Consider the following 21,857-nt stretch of genomic DNA (forward strand, 5'->3'; position numbering starts at 1 on the left):
AGGGCAGTTCTGGCAAATGCCAGAAGGGCCGGTGGCAGTAGTGGGCCGCTCGAGTGTGCCGCTGTCGGCACACTCCCCACGCTGTTGGCGCACTCCCGGCCCCGCATTCAACTATACCGGCGTCATAGACGCAGGTACAGTTGAATGCAATGATGGAGGAGAGAGCGTTTGCTGACGCTTCCTCTCCCATCATTCCCCGCTCTGCCTGGCGCTGACACTGCGGGTGCGCGATGACGTCATATCATCGCGCACCTGCTGTGTGACCGGGCGGGCAGACTGCGACTGCTGAGACCAGAGCCAGAGCAGCGCGGGGCAGGAGGAAAGGTGAGTAGAGTGTTTTGGGTTTTTTTTTTATCAATGAGTGATGACTGGATTGTGGAGCTATTGGGGGGGGGGGGGGGCTGTGCTGCATTCCATTCTATGGGCCTCTGCTGCATTATATTCTATGGGCCTGTGCTGCATTATATTCTATGGCCTGTGCTGCATTATATTCTAAGGGCCTGTGCTGCATTGTATTCTATGGGCCTGTGCTGCATTATATTCTATGGGCCTGTGCTGCATTATATTCTATGGGGCTGTGCTGCATTCCATTCTATGGGCCTGTGCTGCATTATATTCTATGGGCCTGTGCTGCATTGTATTCTATGGGCCTGTGCTGCATTCCATTCTATGGGCCTGTGCTGCATTCCATTCTATGGGCCTGTGCTGCATTATATTCTATGGGCCTGTGCTGCATTATATTCTATGGGCCTGTGCTGCATTACATTCTATGGGCCTGTGCTGCATTACATTCTATGGGGCTGTGCTGCATTATATTGTATGGTGGCTGGCTGCATTACATTCTATGGTGGCTGGCTGCATTACATTCTATGGGGGCTGTGCTGCATTACATTCTATGGGGGCTGGCTGCATTACATTCTATGGGGGCTGTGCTGCATTACATTCTATGGGGGCTGTGCAGCATTACATTCTATGGGGCTGTGCTGTATTATAGTCTATGGGGGCTGGCTGTATTACATTCTATGGGGGCTGTGCTGTATTACATTCTATGGGGACTGAGCTGTAATGCTGGATACAGCTGTAATTATATGTTATATAGTCGTGTTACACTCCCCTCACTTCTTGTAACCTACAAGTGTACAAAGATATTATACAGTCACCATGTGACAAGTGGGCCTGTGTGACTTCAAATGCCAGGGCTGAATTTTAGTCCCAGTCCGGCCCTGCCCACAGGATGCGTTTTTTCTTCATAGACTTTTATTAGCGACGCAGTGCCACACGTCGAAACCGTCGTGCGACAGTTGCGTCGTGTTTTGGCGGACATGTAACTTTTTGTGCGTCGAGTCCGCCATTTTCGACCGTGCATGCGTGGCCGAAACTCCGCCCCCTCCTCCCTGGACCTTGCAATGGGGCAGCGGAAGTGTCGTAAGACTGCTTCCGCTGCCCACGTCGGGCATTTTTTTCACAGTATGCGTCGGTACGTCGCACCGACGCAGCGCGACGGCCCCGTACCGACGCTAGTGTGAAACCAGCCTTAATGTGTGATAGGTGAGAACTTAGAAGTGGAGATTTTCCAAGAGAGAGCGGTGGGACTGTGGACAGTAAGAGGGGTGGAGCCTGGGCGGAGTCTCAAGGGGGCCCCGAAAATTTTGCTAGTATGGGGCCCCGAAATTCCTAGTGGCAGCCCTGGGTAACGTATCCGCCGAGAAAAAAATGAGCCAGTGCGGATGGAGCAGAAGGAGTCAGGAGAGGCGGTAGAGTCATACCGCTGTCCGTTCTGCGCTGTGATTGGCTGCTCCGTCTTTCCGATATTCTTGATTGGGTGGTGTGACAATGAGCTGTGTAACTGGAGACTGGGCGGAGACGAGTCGTTTAAGGGGCGTGCTACACTGTGTGGGCGGAGCCAGGTGCCATGGAGACAGTGTTGGGGACGTGTGCACTGCACAGTGGGAGTGGACGGACGGAGCCCAGCCCAGGTGTCGGCAGTGATGGCGGCTCCCAGGCTGTTGCTTCTAGTTAACGGAAAGAGGAAATCTGGGAAGGATTATATCACAGAGCGGCTCCGAGAGAGGTGACACCGGGCACACGGAGAGGGAGGGAGACCAGGCAGTGTGCTGGTGACACCGATGGTGGCTTTTGGGTTCCAGCGGCGGCTTACTGGTGCTGACAGTGGTGGTGGGTGTACTGGCGGTGAATGATCTGGTGGCGGTGTAGTGATGATGGCGGAGGTATAGTGGTGGTGTTGTGCTGCTGCTTGTTGTGGCGGTGGCGGCGTTGTGCTGCTTCTGGTGGTAGTGTGGCGCTATAGAGGTGATGGCGTGTACTGCTGGTGGTAGTGAGGCGCTATAGTGGTGATGGCGTACTGCTGGTGGTAGTGTGGCGCTATAGTGGTGATGGCGTACTGCTGGTGGTAGTGTGGCGCTATAGTGGTGATGGCGTACTGCTGGTGGTAGTGTGGCGCTATAGTGGTGATGGCGTACTGCTGGTGGTAGTGTGGCGCTATAGTGGTGATGGCGTTCTGCTGGTGGTAGTGTGGTGGTAGTGTGGCGCTATAGTGGTGATGGCGTACTGCTGGTGGTAGTGTGGCGCTATAGTGGTGATGGCGTTCTGCTGGTGGTAGTGTGGTGGTAGTGTGGCGCTATAGTGGTGATGGCGTACTGCTGGTGGTAGTGTGGCGCTATAGTGGTGATGGCGTACTGCTGGTGGTAGTGTGGTGGTAGTGTGGCGCTATAGTGGTGATGGCGTACTGCTGGTGATAGTGTGGCGCTATAGTGGTGATGGCGTACTGCTGGTGACAGTGTGGTGGTAGTGTGGCGCTATAGTGGTGATGGCGTACTGCTGGTGGTAGTGTGGCGCTATAGTGGTGATGGCGTACTGCTGGTGGTAGTGTGGCGCTATAGTGGTGATGGCGTACTGCTGGTGGTAGTGTGGCGCTATAGTGGTGATGGCGTTCTGCTGGTGGTAGTGTGGTGGTAGTGTGGCGCTATAGTGGTGATGGCGTACTGCTGGTGGTAGTGTGGTGGTAGTGTGGCGCTATAGTGGTGATGGCGTACTGCTGGTGGTAGTGTGGCGCTATAGTGGTGATGGCGTACTGCTGGTGGTAGTGTGGCGCTATAGTGGTGATGGCGTTCTGCTGGTGGTAGTGTGGTGGTAGTGTGGCGCTATAGTGGTGATGGCGTACTGCTGGTGGTAGTGTGGTGGTAGTGTGGCGCTATAGTGGTGATGGCGTACTGCTGGTGGTAGTGTGGTGGTAGTGTGGCGCTATAGTGGTGATGGCGTACTGCTGGTGGTAGTGTGGTGGTAGTGTGGCGCTATAGTGGTGATGGCGTACTGCTGGTGGTAGTGTGGCGCTATAGTGGTGATGGCGTACTGCTGGTGGTAGTGTGGCGCTATAGTGGTGATGGCGTACTGCTGGTGACAGTGTGGTGGTAGTGTGGCGCTATAGTGGTGATGGCGTACTGCTGGTGGTAGTGTGGCGCTATAGTGGTGATGGCGTACTGCTGGTGATAGTGTGGCGCTATAGTGGTGATGGCGTACTGCTGGTGGTAGTGTGGCGCTATAGTGGTGATGGCGTACTGCTGGTGGTAGTGTGGCGCTATAGTGGTGATGGCGTACTGCTGGTGACAGTGTGGTGGTAGTGTGGCGCTATAGTGGTGATGGCGTACTGCTGGTGGTAGTGTGGCGCTATAGTGGTGATGGCGTACTGCTGGTGACAGTGTGGTGGTAGTGTGGCGCTATAGTGGTGATGGCGTACTGCTGGTGGTAGTGTGGCGCTATAGTGGTGATGGCGTACTCCTGGTGATAGTGTGGCGCTATAGTGGTGATGGCGTACTGCTGGTGACAGTGTGGTGGTAGTGTGGCGCTATAGTGGTGATGGCGTACTGCTGGTGGTAGTGTGGCGCTATAGTGGTGATGGCGTTCTGCTGGTGGTAGTGTGGTGGTAGTGTGGCGCTATAGTGGTGATGGCGTACTGCTGGTGGTAGTGTGGTGGTAGTGTGGCGCTATAGTGGTGATGGCGTACTGCTGGTGGTAGTGTGGCGCTATAGTGGTGATGGCGTACTGCTGGTGGTAGTGTGGCGCTATAGTGGTGATGGCGTTCTGCTGGTGGTAGTGTGGTGGTAGTGTGGCGCTATAGTGGTGATGGCGTACTGCTGGTGGTAGTGTGGTGGTAGTGTGGCGCTATAGTGGTGATGGCGTACTGCTGGTGGTAGTGTGGTGGTAGTGTGGCGCTATAGTGGTGATGGCGTACTGCTGGTGGTAGTGTGGTGGTAGTGTGGCGCTATAGTGGTGATGGCGTACTGCTGGTGGTAGTGTGGCGCTATAGTGGTGATGGCGTACTGCTGGTGGTAGTGTGGCGCTATAGTGGTGATGGCGTACTGCTGGTGGTAGTGTGGCGCTATAGTGGTGATGGCGTACTGCTGGTGGTAGTGTGGCGCTATAGTGGTGATGGCGTACTGCTGGTGGTAGTGTGGCGCTATAGTGGTGATGGCGTACTGCTGGTGGTAGTGTGGCGCTATAGTGGTGATGGCGTTCTGCTGGTGGTAGTGTGGTGGTAGTGTGGCGCTATAGTGGTGATGGCGTACTGCTGGTGGTAGTGTGGTGGTAGTGTGGCGCTATAGTGGTGATGGCGTACTGCTGGTGGTAGTGTGGCGCTATAGTGGTGATGGCGTACTGCTGGTGGTAGTGTGGCGCTATAGTGGTGATGGCGTTCTGCTGGTGGTAGTGTGGTGGTAGTGTGGCGCTATAGTGGTGATGGCGTACTGCTGGTGGTAGTGTGGCGCTATAGTGGTGATGGCGTTCTGCTGGTGGTAGTGTGGTGGTAGTGTGGCGCTATAGTGGTGATGGCGTACTGCTGGTGGTAGTGTGGCGCTATAGTGGTGATGGCGTACTGCTGGTGGTAGTGTGGTGGTAGTGTGGCGCTATAGTGGTGATGGCGTACTGCTGGTGATAGTGTGGCGCTATAGTGGTGATGGCGTACTGCTGGTGACAGTGTGGTGGTAGTGTGGCGCTATAGTGGTGATGGCGTACTGCTGGTGGTAGTGTGGCGCTATAGTGGTGATGGCGTACTGCTGGTGGTAGTGTGGCGCTATAGTGGTGATGGCGTACTGCTGGTGGTAGTGTGGCGCTATAGTGGTGATGGCGTTCTGCTGGTGGTAGTGTGGTGGTAGTGTGGCGCTATAGTGGTGATGGCGTACTGCTGGTGGTAGTGTGGTGGTAGTGTGGCGCTATAGTGGTGATGGCGTACTGCTGGTGGTAGTGTGGCGCTATAGTGGTGATGGCGTACTGCTGGTGGTAGTGTGGCGCTATAGTGGTGATGGCGTTCTGCTGGTGGTAGTGTGGTGGTAGTGTGGCGCTATAGTGGTGATGGCGTACTGCTGGTGGTAGTGTGGTGGTAGTGTGGCGCTATAGTGGTGATGGCGTACTGCTGGTGGTAGTGTGGTGGTAGTGTGGCGCTATAGTGGTGATGGCGTACTGCTGGTGGTAGTGTGGTGGTAGTGTGGCGCTATAGTGGTGATGGCGTACTGCTGGTGGTAGTGTGGCGCTATAGTGGTGATGGCGTACTGCTGGTGGTAGTGTGGCGCTATAGTGGTGATGGCGTACTGCTGGTGACAGTGTGGTGGTAGTGTGGCGCTATAGTGGTGATGGCGTACTGCTGGTGGTAGTGTGGCGCTATAGTGGTGATGGCGTACTGCTGGTGATAGTGTGGCGCTATAGTGGTGATGGCGTACTGCTGGTGGTAGTGTGGCGCTATAGTGGTGATGGCGTACTGCTGGTGGTAGTGTGGCGCTATAGTGGTGATGGCGTACTGCTGGTGACAGTGTGGTGGTAGTGTGGCGCTATAGTGGTGATGGCGTACTGCTGGTGGTAGTGTGGCGCTATAGTGGTGATGGCGTACTGCTGGTGACAGTGTGGTGGTAGTGTGGCGCTATAGTGGTGATGGCGTACTGCTGGTGGTAGTGTGGCGCTATAGTGGTGATGGCGTACTCCTGGTGATAGTGTGGCGCTATAGTGGTGATGGCGTACTGCTGGTGACAGTGTGGTGGTAGTGTGGCGCTATAGTGGTGATGGCGTACTGCTGGTGGTAGTGTGGCGCTATAGTGGTGATGGCGTTCTGCTGGTGGTAGTGTGGTGGTAGTGTGGCGCTATAGTGGTGATGGCGTACTGCTGGTGGTAGTGTGGTGGTAGTGTGGCGCTATAGTGGTGATGGCGTACTGCTGGTGGTAGTGTGGCGCTATAGTGGTGATGGCGTACTGCTGGTGGTAGTGTGGCGCTATAGTGGTGATGGCGTTCTGCTGGTGGTAGTGTGGTGGTAGTGTGGCGCTATAGTGGTGATGGCGTACTGCTGGTGGTAGTGTGGTGGTAGTGTGGCGCTATAGTGGTGATGGCGTACTGCTGGTGGTAGTGTGGTGGTAGTGTGGCGCTATAGTGGTGATGGCGTACTGCTGGTGGTAGTGTGGTGGTAGTGTGGCGCTATAGTGGTGATGGCGTACTGCTGGTGGTAGTGTGGCGCTATAGTGGTGATGGCGTACTGCTGGTGGTAGTGTGGCGCTATAGTGGTGATGGCGTACTGCTGGTGGTAGTGTGGCGCTATAGTGGTGATGGCGTACTGCTGGTGGTAGTGTGGCGCTATAGTGGTGATGGCGTACTGCTGGTGGTAGTGTGGCGCTATAGTGGTGATGGCGTACTGCTGGTGGTAGTGTGGCGCTATAGTGGTGATGGCGTTCTGCTGGTGGTAGTGTGGTGGTAGTGTGGCGCTATAGTGGTGATGGCGTACTGCTGGTGGTAGTGTGGTGGTAGTGTGGCGCTATAGTGGTGATGGCGTACTGCTGGTGGTAGTGTGGCGCTATAGTGGTGATGGCGTACTGCTGGTGGTAGTGTGGCGCTATAGTGGTGATGGCGTTCTGCTGGTGGTAGTGTGGTGGTAGTGTGGCGCTATAGTGGTGATGGCGTACTGCTGGTGGTAGTGTGGCGCTATAGTGGTGATGGCGTTCTGCTGGTGGTAGTGTGGTGGTAGTGTGGCGCTATAGTGGTGATGGCGTACTGCTGGTGGTAGTGTGGCGCTATAGTGGTGATGGCGTACTGCTGGTGGTAGTGTGGTGGTAGTGTGGCGCTATAGTGGTGATGGCGTACTGCTGGTGATAGTGTGGCGCTATAGTGGTGATGGCGTACTGCTGGTGACAGTGTGGTGGTAGTGTGGCGCTATAGTGGTGATGGCGTACTGCTGGTGGTAGTGTGGCGCTATAGTGGTGATGGCGTACTGCTGGTGGTAGTGTGGCGCTATAGTGGTGATGGCGTACTGCTGGTGGTAGTGTGGCGCTATAGTGGTGATGGCGTTCTGCTGGTGGTAGTGTGGTGGTAGTGTGGCGCTATAGTGGTGATGGCGTACTGCTGGTGGTAGTGTGGTGGTAGTGTGGCGCTATAGTGGTGATGGCGTACTGCTGGTGGTAGTGTGGCGCTATAGTGGTGATGGCGTACTGCTGGTGGTAGTGTGGCGCTATAGTGGTGATGGCGTTCTGCTGGTGGTAGTGTGGTGGTAGTGTGGCGCTATAGTGGTGATGGCGTACTGCTGGTGGTAGTGTGGTGGTAGTGTGGCGCTATAGTGGTGATGGCGTACTGCTGGTGGTAGTGTGGTGGTAGTGTGGCGCTATAGTGGTGATGGCGTACTGCTGGTGGTAGTGTGGTGGTAGTGTGGCGCTATAGTGGTGATGGCGTACTGCTGGTGGTAGTGTGGCGCTATAGTGGTGATGGCGTACTGCTGGTGGTAGTGTGGCGCTATAGTGGTGATGGCGTACTGCTGGTGACAGTGTGGTGGTAGTGTGGCGCTATAGTGGTGATGGCGTACTGCTGGTGGTAGTGTGGCGCTATAGTGGTGATGGCGTACTGCTGGTGATAGTGTGGCGCTATAGTGGTGATGGCGTACTGCTGGTGGTAGTGTGGCGCTATAGTGGTGATGGCGTACTGCTGGTGGTAGTGTGGCGCTATAGTGGTGATGGCGTACTGCTGGTGACAGTGTGGTGGTAGTGTGGCGCTATAGTGGTGATGGCGTACTGCTGGTGGTAGTGTGGCGCTATAGTGGTGATGGCGTACTGCTGGTGACAGTGTGGTGGTAGTGTGGCGCTATAGTGGTGATGGCGTACTGCTGGTGGTAGTGTGGCGCTATAGTGGTGATGGCGTACTCCTGGTGATAGTGTGGCGCTATAGTGGTGATGGCGTACTGCTGGTGACAGTGTGGTGGTAGTGTGGCGCTATAGTGGTGATGGCGTACTGCTGGTGGTAGTGTGGCGCTATAGTGGTGATGGCGTTCTGCTGGTGGTAGTGTGGTGGTAGTGTGGCGCTATAGTGGTGATGGCGTACTGCTGGTGGTAGTGTGGTGGTAGTGTGGCGCTATAGTGGTGATGGCGTACTGCTGGTGGTAGTGTGGCGCTATAGTGGTGATGGCGTACTGCTGGTGGTAGTGTGGCGCTATAGTGGTGATGGCGTTCTGCTGGTGGTAGTGTGGTGGTAGTGTGGCGCTATAGTGGTGATGGCGTACTGCTGGTGGTAGTGTGGTGGTAGTGTGGCGCTATAGTGGTGATGGCGTACTGCTGGTGGTAGTGTGGTGGTAGTGTGGCGCTATAGTGGTGATGGCGTACTGCTGGTGGTAGTGTGGTGGTAGTGTGGCGCTATAGTGGTGATGGCGTACTGCTGGTGGTAGTGTGGCGCTATAGTGGTGATGGCGTACTGCTGGTGGTAGTGTGGCGCTATAGTGGTGATGGCGTACTGCTGGTGACAGTGTGGTGGTAGTGTGGCGCTATAGTGGTGATGGCGTACTGCTGGTGGTAGTGTGGCGCTATAGTGGTGATGGCGTACTGCTGGTGATAGTGTGGCGCTATAGTGGTGATGGCGTACTGCTGGTGGTAGTGTGGCGCTATAGTGGTGATGGCGTACTGCTGGTGGTAGTGTGGCGCTATAGTGGTGATGGCGTACTGCTGGTGACAGTGTGGTGGTAGTGTGGCGCTATAGTGGTGATGGCGTACTGCTGGTGGTAGTGTGGCGCTATAGTGGTGATGGCGTACTGCTGGTGACAGTGTGGTGGTAGTGTGGCGCTATAGTGGTGATGGCGTACTGCTGGTGGTAGTGTGGCGCTATAGTGGTGATGACGTACTGCTGGTGGTAGTGTGGCGCTATAGTGGTGATGACGTACTGCTGGTGGTAGTGTGGCGCTATAGTGGTGATGGCGTACTGCTGGTGGTAGTGTGGCGCTATAGTGGTGATGGCGTACTGCTGGTGGTAGTGTGGCGCTATAGTGGTGATGGCGTACTGCTGGTGACAGTGTGGTGGTAGTGTGGCGCTATAGTGGTGATGGCGTACTGCTGGTGGTAGTGTGGTGGTAGTGTGGCGCTATAGTGGTGATGGCGTACTGCTGGTGGTAGTGTGGCGCTATAGTGGTGATGGCGTACTGCTGGTGATAGTGTGGCGCTATAGTGGTGATGGCGTACTGCTGGTGGTAGTGTGGCGCTATAGTGGTGATGGCGTACTGCTGGTGGTAGTGTGGCGCTATAGTGGTGATGGCGTACTGCTGGTGACAGTGTGGTGGTAGTGTGGCGCTATAGTGGTGATGGCGTACTGCTGGTGGTAGTGTGGCGCTATAGTGGTGATGGCGTACTGCTGGTGATAGTGTGGCGCTATAGTGGTGATGGCGTACTGCTGGTGGTAGTGTGGCGCTATAGTGGTGATGGCGTACTGCTGGTGGTAGTGTGGCGCTATAGTGGTGATGGCGTACTGCTGGTGACAGTGTGGTGGTAGTGTGGCGCTATAGTGGTGATGGCGTACTGCTGGTGGTAGTGTGGCGCTATAGTGGTGATGGCGTACTGCTGGTGACAGTGTGGTGGTAGTGTGGCGCTATAGTGGTGATGGCGTACTGCTGGTGGTAGTGTGGCGCTATAGTGGTGATGGCGTACTGCTGGTGGTAGTGTGGCGCTATAGTGGTGATGGCGTACTGCTGGTGGTAGTGTGGCGCTATAGTGGTGATGGCGTACTGCTGGTGGTAGTGTGGCGCTATAGTGGTGATGGCGTACTGCTGGTGACAGTGTGGTGGTAGTGTGGCGCTATAGTGGTGATGGCGTACTGCTGGTGGTAGTGTGGTGGTAGTGTGGCGCTATAGTGGTGATGGCGTACTGCTGGTGGTAGTGTGGCGCTATAGTGGTGATGGCGTACTGCTGGTGGTAGTGTGGCGCTATAGTGGTGATGGCGTACTGCTGGTGACAGTGTGGTGGTAGTGTGGCGCTATAGTGGTGATGGCGTACTGCTGGTAGTGTGGCGCTATAGTGGTGATGGCGTACTGCTGGTGATAGTGTGGCGCTATAGTGGTGATGGCGTACTGCTGGTGGTAGTGTGGCGCTATAGTGGTGATGGCGTACTGCTGGTGACAGTGTGGTGGTAGTGTGGCGCTATAGTGGTGATGGCGTACTGCTGGTGGTAGTGTGGCGCTATAGTGGTGATGGCGTACTGCTGGTGGTAGTGTGGCGCTATAGTGGTGATGGCGTACTGCTGGTGGTAGTGTGGCGCTATAGTGGTGATGGCGTACTGCTGGTGGTAGTGTGGCGCTATAGTGGTGATGGCGTACTGCTGGTGGTAGTGTGGCGCTATAGTGGTGATGGCGTACTGCTGGTGGTAGTGTGGCGCTATAGTGGTGATGGCGTACTGCTGGTCAGTGTGGTAGTAGTGAGGCGCTATAGTGGTGATGGCGTACTGCTGGTGACAGTGTGGTGGTAGTGTGGCGCTATAGTGGTGATGGCGTACTGCTGGTGATAGTGTGGCGCTATAGTGGTGATGGTGTACTGCTGGTGATAGTGTGGCGCTATAGTGGTGATGGTGTACTGCTGGTGGTAGTGTGGCGCTATAGTGGTGATGGCGTACTGATGTGACAGTGTGGTGGTAGTGTGGCGCTATAGTGGTGATGGCGTACTGCTGGTGGTAGTGTGGCGCTATAGTGGTGATGGCGTACTGCTGGTGAGAGTGTGGCGCTATAGTGGTGATTGCGTATTGCTGGTGGTAGTGTGGCGCTATAGTGGTGATGGCGTACTGCTGGTGAGAGTGTGGCGCTATAGTGGTGATGGCGTACTGCTGGTGAGAGTGTGGCGCTATAGTTGTGATGGCGTACTGCTGGTGGTAGTGTGGCGCTATAGTGGTGATGGCGTACTGCTGGTGGTAGTGTGGTGGTAGTGTGGCGCTATAGTGGTGATGGCGTACTGCTGGTGACAGTGTGGTGGTAGTGTGGCGCTATAGTGGTGATGGCGTACTGCTGGTGGTAGTGTGGCGCTATAGTGGTGATGGCGTACTGCTGGTGATAGTGTGGCGCTATAGTGGTGATGGCGTACTGCTGGTGGTAGTGTGGCGCTATAGTGGTGATGGCGTACTGCTGGTGGTAGTGTGGCGCTATAGTGGTGATGGCGTACTGCTGGTGGTAGTGTGGCGCTATAGTGGTGATGGCGTACTGCTGGTGACAGTGTGGTGGTAGTGTGGCGCTATAGTGGTGATGGCGTACTGCTGGTGGTAGTGTGGCGCTATAGTGGTGATGGCGTACTGCTGGTGGTAGTGTGGCGCTATAGTGGTGATGGCGTACTGCTGGTGGTAGTGTGGCGCTATAGTGGTGATGGCGTTCTGCTGGTGGTAGTGTGGTGGTAGTGTGGCGCTATAGTGGTGATGGCGTACTGCTGGTGGTAGTGTGGTGGTAGTGTGGCGCTATAGTGGTGATGGCGTACTGCTGGTGGTAGTGTGGCGCTATAGTGGTGATGGCGTACTGCTGGTGGTAGTGTGGCGCTATAGTGGTGATGGCGTTCTGCTGGTGGTAGTGTGGTGGTAGTGTGGCGCTATAGTGGTGATGGCGTACTGCTGGTGGTAGTGTGGTGGTAGTGTGGCGCTATAGTGGTGATGGCGTACTGCTGGTGGTAGTGTGGTGGTAGTGTGGCGCTATAGTGGTGATGGCGTACTGCTGGTGGTAGTGTGGTGGTAGTGTGGCGCTATAGTGGTGATGGCGTACTGCTGGTGGTAGTGTGGCGCTATAGTGGTGATGGCGTACTGCTGGTGGTAGTGTGGCGCTATAGTGGTGATGGCGTACTGCTGGTGACAGTGTGGTGGTAGTGTGGCGCTATAGTGGTTATGGCGTACTGCTGGTGGTAGTGTGGCGCTATAGTGGTGATGGCGTACTGCTGGTGATAGTGTGGCGCTATAGTGGTGATGGCGTACTGCTGGTGGTAGTGTGGCGCTATAGTGGTGATGGCGTACTGCTGGTGGTAGTGTGGCGCTATAGTGGTGATGGCGTACTGCTGGTGACAGTGTGGTGGTAGTGTGGCGCTATAGTGGTGATGGCGTACTGCTGGTGGTAGTGTGGCGCTATAGTGGTGATGGCGTACTGCTGGTGACAGTGTGGTGGTAGTGTGGCGCTATAGTGGTGATGGCGTACTGCTGGTGGTAGTGTGGCGCTATAGTGGTGATGGCGTACTGCTGGTGATAGTGTGGCGCTATAGTGGTGATGGCGTACTGCTGGTGACAGTGTGGTGGTAGTGTGGCGCTATAGTGGTGATGGCGTACTGCTGGTGGTAGTGTGGCGCTATAGTGGTGATGGCGTACTGCTGGTGGTAGTGTGGCGCTATAGTGGTGATGGCGTTCTGCTGGTGGTAGTGTGGTGGTAGTGTGGCGCTATAGTGGTGATGGCGTACTGCTGGTGGTAGTGTGGTGGTAGTGTGGCGCTATAGTGGTGATGGCGTACTGCTGGTGGTAGTGTGGCGCTATAGTGGTGATGGCGTACTGCTGGTGGTAGTGTGGCGCTATAGTGGTGATGGCGTTCTGCTGGTGGTAGTGTGGTGGTAGTGTGGCGCTATAGTGGTGATGGCGTACTGCTGGTGGTAGTGTGGTGGTAGTGTGGCGCTATAGTGGTGATGGCGTACTGCTGGTGGTAGTGTGGTGGTAGTGTGGCGCTATAGTGGTGATGGCGTACTGCTGGTGGTAGTGTGGTGGTAGTGTGGCGCTATAGTGGTGATGGCGTACTGCTGGTGGTAGTGTGGCGCTATAGTGGTGATGGCGTACTGCTGGTGGTAGTGTGGCGCTATAGTGGTGATGGCGTACTGCTGGTGACAGTGTGGTGGTAGTGTGGCGCTATAGTGGTGATGGCGTACTGCTGGTGGTAGTGTGGCGCTATAGTGGTGATGGCGTACTGCTGGTGATAGTGTGGCGCTATAGTGGTGATGGCGTACTGCTGGTGGTAGTGTGGCGCTATAGTGGTGATGGCGTACTGCTGGTGGTAGTGTGGCGCTATAGTGGTGATGGCGTACTGCTGGTGACAGTGTGGTGGTAGTGTGGCGCTATAGTGGTGATGGCGTACTGCTGGTGGTAGTGTGGCGCTATAGTGGTGATGGCGTACTGCTGGTGACAGTGTGGTGGTAGTGTGGCGCTATAGTGGTGATGGCGTACTGCTGGTGGTAGTGTGGCGCTATAGTGGTGATGACGTACTGCTGGTGGTAGTGTGGCGCTATAGTGGTGATGGCGTACTGCTGGTGGTAGTGTGGCGCTATAGTGGTGATGGCGTACTGCTGGTGGTAGTGTGGCGCTATAGTGGTGATGGCGTACTGCTGGTGACAGTGTGGTGGTAGTGTGGCGCTATAGTGGTGATGGCGTACTGCTGGTGGTAGTGTGGTGGTAGTGTGGCGCTATAGTGGTGATGGCGTACTGCTGGTGGTAGTGTGGCGCTATAGTGGTGATGGCGTACTGCTGGTGATAGTGTGGCGCTATAGTGGTGATGGCGTACTGCTGGTGGTAGTGTGGCGCTATAGTGGTGATGGCGTACTGCTGGTGGTAGTGTGGCGCTATAGTGGTGATGGCGTACTGCTGGTGACAGTGTGGTGGTAGTGTGGCGCTATAGTGGTGATGGCGTACTGCTGGTGGTAGTGTGGCGCTATAGTGGTGATGGCGTACTGCTGGTGATAGTGTGGCGCTATAGTGGTGATGGCGTACTGCTGGTGGTAGTGTGGCGCTATAGTGGTGATGGCGTACTGCTGGTGGTAGTGTGGCGCTATAGTGGTGATGGCGTACTGCTGGTGACAGTGTGGTGGTAGTGTGGCGCTATAGTGGTGATGGCGTACTGCTGGTGGTAGTGTGGCGCTATAGTGGTGATGGCGTACTGCTGGTGACAGTGTGGTGGTAGTGTGGCGCTATAGTGGTGATGGCGTACTGCTGGTGGTAGTGTGGCGCTATAGTGGTGATGGCGTACTGCTGGTGGTAGTGTGGCGCTATAGTGGTGATGGCGTACTGCTGGTGGTAGTGTGGCGCTATAGTGGTGATGGCGTACTGCTGGTGGTAGTGTGGCGCTATAGTGGTGATGGCGTACTGCTGGTGACAGTGTGGTGGTAGTGTGGCGCTATAGTGGTGATGGCGTACTGCTGGTGGTAGTGTGGCGCTATAGTGGTGATGGCGTACTGCTGGTGATAGTGTGGCGCTATAGTGGTGATGGCGTACTGCTGGTGGTAGTGTGGCGCTATAGTGGTGATGGCGTACTGCTGGTGGTAGTGTGGCGCTATAGTGGTGATGGCGTACTGCTGGTGACAGTGTGGTGGTAGTGTGGCGCTATAGTGGTGATGGCGTACTGCTGGTGGTAGTGTGGCGCTATAGTGGTGATGGCGTACTGCTGGTGACAGTGTGGTGGTAGTGTGGCGCTATAGTGGTGATGGCGTACTGCTGGTGGTAGTGTGGCGCTATAGTGGTGATGGCGTACTGCTGGTGGTAGTGTGGCGCTATAGTGGTGATGGCGTACTGCTGGTGGTAGTGTGGCGCTATAGTGGTGATGGCGTACTGCTGGTGGTAGTGTGGCGCTATAGTGGTGATGGCGTACTGCTGGTGACAGTGTGGTGGTAGTGTGGCGCTATAGTGGTGATGGCGTACTGCTGGTGGTAGTGTGGTGGTAGTGTGGCGCTATAGTGGTGATGGCGTACTGCTGGTGGTAGTGTGGCGCTATAGTGGTGATGGCGTACTGCTGGTGGTAGTGTGGCGCTATAGTGGTGATGGCGTACTGCTGGTGACAGTGTGGTGGTAGTGTGGCGCTATAGTGGTGATGGCGTACTGCTGGTAGTGTGGCGCTATAGTGGTGATGGCGTACTGCTGGTGATAGTGTGGCGCTATAGTGGTGATGGCGTACTGCTGGTGGTAGTGTGGCGCTATAGTGGTGATGGCGTACTGCTGGTGACAGTGTGGTGGTAGTGTGGCGCTATAGTGGTGATGGCGTACTGCTGGTGGTAGTGTGGCGCTATAGTGGTGATGGCGTACTGCTGGTGGTAGTGTGGCGCTATAGTGGTGATGGCGTACTGCTGGTGGTAGTGTGGCGCTATAGTGGTGATGGCGTACTGCTGGTGGTAGTGTGGCGCTATAGTGGTGATGGCGTACTGCTGGTGGTAGTGTGGCGCTATAGTGGTGATGGCGTACTGCTGGTGGTAGTGTGGCGCTATAGTGGTGATGGCGTACTGCTGGTGGTAGTGTGGCGCTATAGTGGTGATGGCGTACTGCTGGTGGTAGTGTGGTGGTAGTGTGGCGCTATAGTGGTGATGGCGTACTGCTGGTGACAGTGTGGTGGTAGTGTGGCGCTATAGTGGTGATGGCGTACTGCTGGTGGTAGTGTGGCGCTATAGTGGTGATGGCGTACTGCTGGTGATAGTGTGGCGCTATAGTGGTGATGGCGTACTGCTGGTGGTAGTGTGGCGCTATAGTGGTGATGGCGTACTGCTGGTGGTAGTGTGGCGCTATAGTGGTGATGGCGTACTGCTGGTGGTAGTGTGGCGCTATAGTGGTGATGGCGTACTGCTGGTGACAGTGTGGTGGTAGTGTGGCGCTATAGTGGTGATGGCGTACTGCTGGTGGTAGTGTGGCGCTATAGTGGTGATGGCGTACTGCTGGTGATAGTGTGGCGCTATAGTGGTGATGGCGTACTGCTGGTGGTAGTGTGGCGCTATAGTGGTGACGGCGTACTGCTGGTGGTAGTGTGGCGCTATAGTGGTGATGGCGTACTGCTGGTGGTAGTGTGGCGCTATAGTGGTGATGGCGTACTGCTGGTGACAGTGTGGTGGTAGTGTGGCGCTATAGTGGTGATGGCGTACTGCTGGTGGTAGTGTGGCGCTATAGTGGTGATGGCGTACTGCTGGTGGTAGTGTGGCGCTATAGTGGTGATGGCGTACTGCTGGTGGTAGTGTGGCGCTATAGTGGTGATGGCGTACTGCTGGTGGTAGTGTGGCGCTATAGTGGTGATGGCGTACTGCTGGTGGTAGTGTGGCGCTATAGTGGTGATGGCGTACTGCTGGTGGTAGTGTGGCGCTATAGTGGTGATGGCGTACTGCTGGTGATAGTGTGGCGCTATAGTGGTGATGGCGTACTGCTGGTGGTAGTGTGGCGCTATAGTGGTGATGGCGTACTGCTGGTGATAGTGTGGCGCTATAGTGGTGATGGCGTACTGCTGGTGGTAGTGTGGCGCTATAGTGGTGATGGCGTACTGCTGGTGACAGTGTGGTGGTAGTGTGGCGCTATAGTGGTGATGGCGTACTGCTGGTGGTAGTGTGGCGCTATAGTGGTGATGGCGTACTGCTGGTGGTAGTGTGGCGCTATAGTGGTGATGGCGTACTGCTGGTGGTAGTGTGGCGCTATAGTGGTGATGGCGTACTGCTGGTGACAGTGTGGTGGTAGTGTGGCGCTATAGTGGTGATGGCGTACTGCTGGTGGTAGTGTGGCGCTATAGTGGTGATGGCGTACTGCTGGTGATAGTGTGGCGCTATAGTGGTGATGGCGTACTGCTGGTGGTAGTGTGGCGCTATAGTGGTGATGGCGTACTGCTGGTGGTAGTGTGGCGCTATAGTGGTGATGGCGTACTGCTGGTGACAGTGTGGTGGTAGTGTGGCGCTATAGTGGTGATGGCGTACTGCTGGTGGTAGTGTGGCGCTATAGTGGTGATGGCGTACTGCTGGTGATAGTGTGGCGCTATAGTGGTGATGGCGTACTGCTGGTGGTAGTGTGGCGCTATAGTGGTGATGGCGTACTGCTGGTGGTAGTGTGGCGCTATAGTGGTGATGGCGTACTGCTGGTGACAGTGTGGTGGTAGTGTGGCGCTATAGTGGTGATGGCGTACTGCTGGTGGTAGTGTGGCGCTATAGTGGTGATGGCGTACTGCTGGTGGTAGTGTGGCGCTATAGTGGTGATGGCGTACTGCTGGTGGTAGTGTGGCGCTATAGTGTTGATGGCGTACTGCTGGTGGTAGTGTGGCGCTATAGTGGTGATGGCGTACTGCTGGTGGTAGTGTGGTGCTATAGTGGTGATGGCGTACTGCTGGTGGTAGTGTGGCGCTATAGTGGTGATGGCGTACTGCTGGTGGTAGTGTGGCGCTATAGTGGTGATGGCGTACTGCTGGTGGTAGTGTGGCGCTATAGTGGTGATGGCGTACTGCTGGTCAGTGTGGTAGTAGTGAGGCGCTATAGTGGTGATGGCGTACTGCTGGTGACAGTGTGGTGGTAGTGTGGCGCTATAGTGGTGATGGCGTACTGCTGGTGATAGTGTGGCGCTATAGTGGTGATGGTGTACTGCTGGTGGTAGTGTGGCGCTATAGTGGTGATGGCGTACTGATGTGACAGTGTGGTGGTAGTGTGGCGCTATAGTGGTGATGGCGTACTGCTGGTGGTAGTGTGGCGCTATAGTGGTGATGGCGTACTGATGGTGAGAGTGTGGCGCTATAGTGGTGATTGCGTATTGCTGGTGGTAGTGTGGCGCTATAGTGGTGATGGCGTACTGCTGGTGAGAGTGTGGCGCTATAGTGGTGATGGCGTACTGCTGGTGAGAGTGTGGCGCTATAGTGGTGATGGCGTACTGCTGGTGGTAGTGTGGCGCTATAGTGGTGATGGCGTACTGCTGGTGGTAGTGTGGTGGTAGTGTGGCGCTATAGTGGTGATGGCGTACTGCTGGTGACAGTGTGGTGGTAGTGTGGCGCTATAGTGGTGATGGCGTACTGCTGGTGAGAGTGTGGCGCTATAGTGGTGATGGCGTACTGCTGGTGAGAGTGTGGCGCTATAGTGGTGATGGCGTACTGCTGGTGGTAGTGTGGCGCTATAGTGGTGATGGCGTACTGCTGGTGAGAGTGTGGCGCTATAGTGGTGATGGTGTACTGCTGGTGGTAGTGTGGCGCTATAGTGGTGATGGTGTACTGCTGGTGGTAGTGTGGCGCTATAGTGGTGATGGCGTACTGCTGGTGATAGTGTGGCGCTATAGTGGTGATGGCGTACTGATGTGACAGTGTGGTGGTAGTGTGGCGCTATAGTGGTGATGGCGTACTGCTGGTGGTAGTGTGGCGCTATAGTGGTGATGGCGTACTGCTGGTGAGAGTGTGGCGCTATAGTGGTGATTGCGTATTGCTGGTGGTAGTGTGGCGCTATAGTGGTGATGGCGTACTGCTGGTGAGAGTGTGGCGCTATAGTGGTGATGGCGTACTGCTGGTGGTAGTGTGGCGCTATAGTGGTGATGGCGTACTGCTGGTGGTAGTGTGGCGCTATAGTGGTGATGGCGTACTGCTGGTGGTAGTGCGGTGGTAGTGTGGCGCTATAGTGGTGATGGCGTACTGCTGGTGACAGTGTGGTGGTAGTGTGGCGCTATAGTGGTGATGGCGTACTGCTGGTGGTAGTGTGGCGCTATAGTGGTGATGGCGTACTGCTGGTGATAGTGTGGCGCTATAGTGGTGATGGCGTACTGCTGGTGGTAGTGTGGCGCTATAGTGGTGATGGCGTACTGCTGGTGGTAGTGTGGCGCTATAGTGGTGATGGCGTACTGCTGGTGGTAGTGTGGCGCTATAGTGGTGATGGCGTACTGCTGGTGACAGTGTGGTGGTAGTGTGGCGCTATAGTGGTGATGGCGTACTGCTGGTGGTAGTGTGGCGCTATAGTGGTGATGGCGTACTGCTGGTGATAGTGTGGCGCTATAGTGGTGATGGCGTACTGCTGGTGGTAGTGTGGCGCTATAGTGGTGATGGCGTACTGCTGGTGGTAGTGTGGCGCTATACTGGTGATGGCGTACTGCTGGTGACAGTGTGGTGGTAGTGTGGCGCTATAGTGGTGATGGCGTACTGCTGGTGGTAGTGTGGCGCTATAGTGGTGATGGCGTACTGCTGGTGGTAGTGTGGCGCTATAGTGGTGATGGCGTACTGCTGGTGGTAGTGTGGCGCTATAGTGGTGATGGCGTACTGCTGGTGGTAGTGTGGCGCTATAGTGGTGATGGCGTACTGCTGGTGGTAGTGTGGCGCTATAGTGGTGATGGCGTACTGCTGGTGGTAGTGTGGCGCTATAGTGGTGATGGCGTACTGCTGGTGGTAGTGTGGCGCTATAGTGGTGATGGCGTACTGCTCGTGGTAGTGTGGCGCTATAGTGGTGATGGCGTACTGCTGGTGGTAGTGTGGCGCTATAGTGGTGATGGCGTACTGCTGGTGGTAGTGTGGCGCTATAGTGGTGATGGCGTACTGCTGGTGGTAGTGTGGCGCTATAGTGGTGATGGCGTACTGCTGGTCAGTGTGGTAGTAGTGAGGCGCTATAGTGGTGATGGCGTACTGCTGGTGACAGTGTGGTGGTAGTGTGGCGCTATAGTGGTGATGGCGTACTGCTGGTGATAGTGTGGCGCTATAGTGGTGATGGCGTACTGCTGGTGGTAGTGTGGCGCTATAGTGGTGATGGCGTACTGCTGGTGAGAGTGTGGCGCTATAGTGGTGATGGTGTACTGCTGGTGGTAGTGTGGCGCTATAGTGGTGATGGTGTACTGCTGGTGGTAGTGTGGCGCTATAGTGGTGATGGCGTACTGCTGGTGATAGTGTGGCGCTATAGTGGTGATGGCGTACTGATGTGACAGTGTGGTGGTAGTGTGGCGCTATAGTGGTGATGGCGTACTGCTGGTGGTAGTGTGGCGCTATAGTGGTGATGGCGTACTGCTGGTGAGAGTGTGGCGCTATAGTGGTGATTGCGTGTTGCTGGTGGTAGTGTGGCGCTATAGTGGTGATGGCGTACTGCTGGTGAGAGTGTGGCGCTATAGTGGTGATGGCGTACTGCTGGTGAGAGTGTGGCGCTATAGTGGTGATGGCGTACTGCTGGTGGTAGTGTGGCGCTATAGTGGTGATGGCGTACTGCTGGTGGTAGTGTGGTGGTAGTGTGGCGCTATAGTGGTGATGGCGTACTGCTGGTGACAGTGTGGTGGTAGTGTGGCGCTATAGTGGTGATGGCGTACTGCTGGTGGTAGTGTGGCGCTATAGTGGTGATGGCGTACTGCTGGTGATAGTGTGGCGCTATAGTGGTGATGGCGTACTGCTGGTGGTAGTGTGGCGCTATAGTGGTGATGGCGTACTGCTGGTGGTAGTGTGGCGCTATAGTGGTGATGGCGTACTGCTGGTGGTAGTGTGGCGCTATAGTGGTGATGGCGTACTGCTGGTGGTAGTGTGGCGCTATAGTGGTGATGGCGTACTGCTGGTGACAGTGTGGTGGTAGTGTGGCGCTATAGTGGTGATGGCGTACTGCTGGTGGTAGTGTGGCGCTATAGTGGTGATGGCGTACTGCTGGTGATAGTGTGGCGCTATAGTGGTGATGGCGTACTGCTGGTGGTAGTGTGGCGCTATAGTGGTGATGGCGTACTGCTGGTGGTAGTGTGGCGCTATAGTGGTGATGGCGTACTGCTGGTGGTAGTGTGGCGCTATAGTGGTGATGGCGTACTGCTGGTGGTAGTGTGGCGCTATAGTGGTGATGGCGTACTGCTGGTGGTAGTGTGGCGCTATAGTGGTGATGGCGTACTGCTGGTGGTAGTGTGGCGCTATAGTGGTGATGGCGTACTGCTGGTGGTAGTGTGGCGCTACAGTGGTGATGGCGTACTGCTGGTGGTAGTGTGGCGCTATAGTGGTGATGGCGTACTGCTGGTGGTAGTGTGGCGCTATAGTGGTGATGGCGTACTGCTGGTGGTAGTGTGGCGCTATAGTGGTGATGGCGTACTGCTGGTGGTAGTGTGGCGCTATAGTGGTGATGGCGTACTGCTGGTGGTAGTGGTGCTATAGTGGTGATGGCGTACTGCTGGTGGTAGTGTGGCGCTATAGTGGTGATGGCGTACTGCTGGTGGTAGTGTGGCGCTATAGTGGTGATGGCGTACTGCTGGTGGTAGTGTGGCGCTATAGTGGTGATGGCGTACTGCTGGTGGTAGTGTGGCGCTATAGTGGTGATGGCGTACTGCTGGTGGTAGTGTGGTGGTAGTGTGGCGCTATAGTGGTGATGGCGTACTGCTGGTGGTAGTGTGGCGCTATAGTGGTGATGGCGTACTGCTGGTGGTAGTGTGGTGGTAGTGTGGCGCTATAGTGGTGATGGCGTACTGCTGGTGGTAGCGTGGCGCTATAGTGGTGGCGTACTGCTGGTGACAGTGTGGTGGTAGTGTGGCGCTATAGTGGTGATGGCGTACTGCTGGTGGTAGTGTGGCGCTATAGTGGTGATGGCGTACTGCTGGTGGTAGTGTGGCGCTATAGTGGTGATGGCGTACTGCTGGTGGTAGTGTGGCGCTATAGTGGTGATGGCGTACTGCTGGTGGTAGTGTGGCGCTATAGTGGTGATGGCGTACTGCTGGTGGTAGTGTGGCGCTATAGTGGTGATGGCGTACTGCTGGTGAGAGTGTGGCGCTATAGTGGTGATTGCGTACTGCTGGTGATGGTGTGGCACTATAATGGTGATGGCGTACTGCTGATGAGAGTGTGGCGCTATAGTGGTGATGGCGTACTGCTGGTGGTAGTGTGGCGCTATAGTGATGGCGTACTGCTGGTGACAGTGTGGTGGTAGTGTGGCGCTATAGTG

General features: G+C 55.7%; 1 protein-coding gene and 1 pseudogene across 1 annotated transcript in view; one reads left to right on the top strand and one right to left on the bottom strand.

The window, feature by feature from the left end:
• Window positions 1-1,886: 1,886 nt before the first annotated feature.
• PMVK (phosphomevalonate kinase) overlaps window positions 1,887-21,857 on the top strand; it is a 75,210-nt gene continuing 55,239 nt past the window's right edge. The window contains exon 1 of the mRNA XM_077255604.1: window positions 1,887-2,071. Within this exon, the coding sequence (XP_077111719.1) occupies window positions 1,989-2,071 (83 nt within the window). The 5' untranslated portion in view covers window positions 1,887-1,988. The remainder of the gene's footprint in view (window positions 2,072-21,857) is intronic.
• The window catches only part of LOC143793837 (uncharacterized), a 72,437-nt pseudogene continuing 54,058 nt past the window's right edge, over window positions 3,479-21,857 (bottom strand).

The sequence above is a fragment of the Ranitomeya variabilis genome, chromosome 1 (genome assembly GCF_051348905.1).
Source record: "Ranitomeya variabilis isolate aRanVar5 chromosome 1, aRanVar5.hap1, whole genome shotgun sequence".
NCBI classification, from domain to species: domain Eukaryota; kingdom Metazoa; phylum Chordata; class Amphibia; order Anura; family Dendrobatidae; genus Ranitomeya; species Ranitomeya variabilis.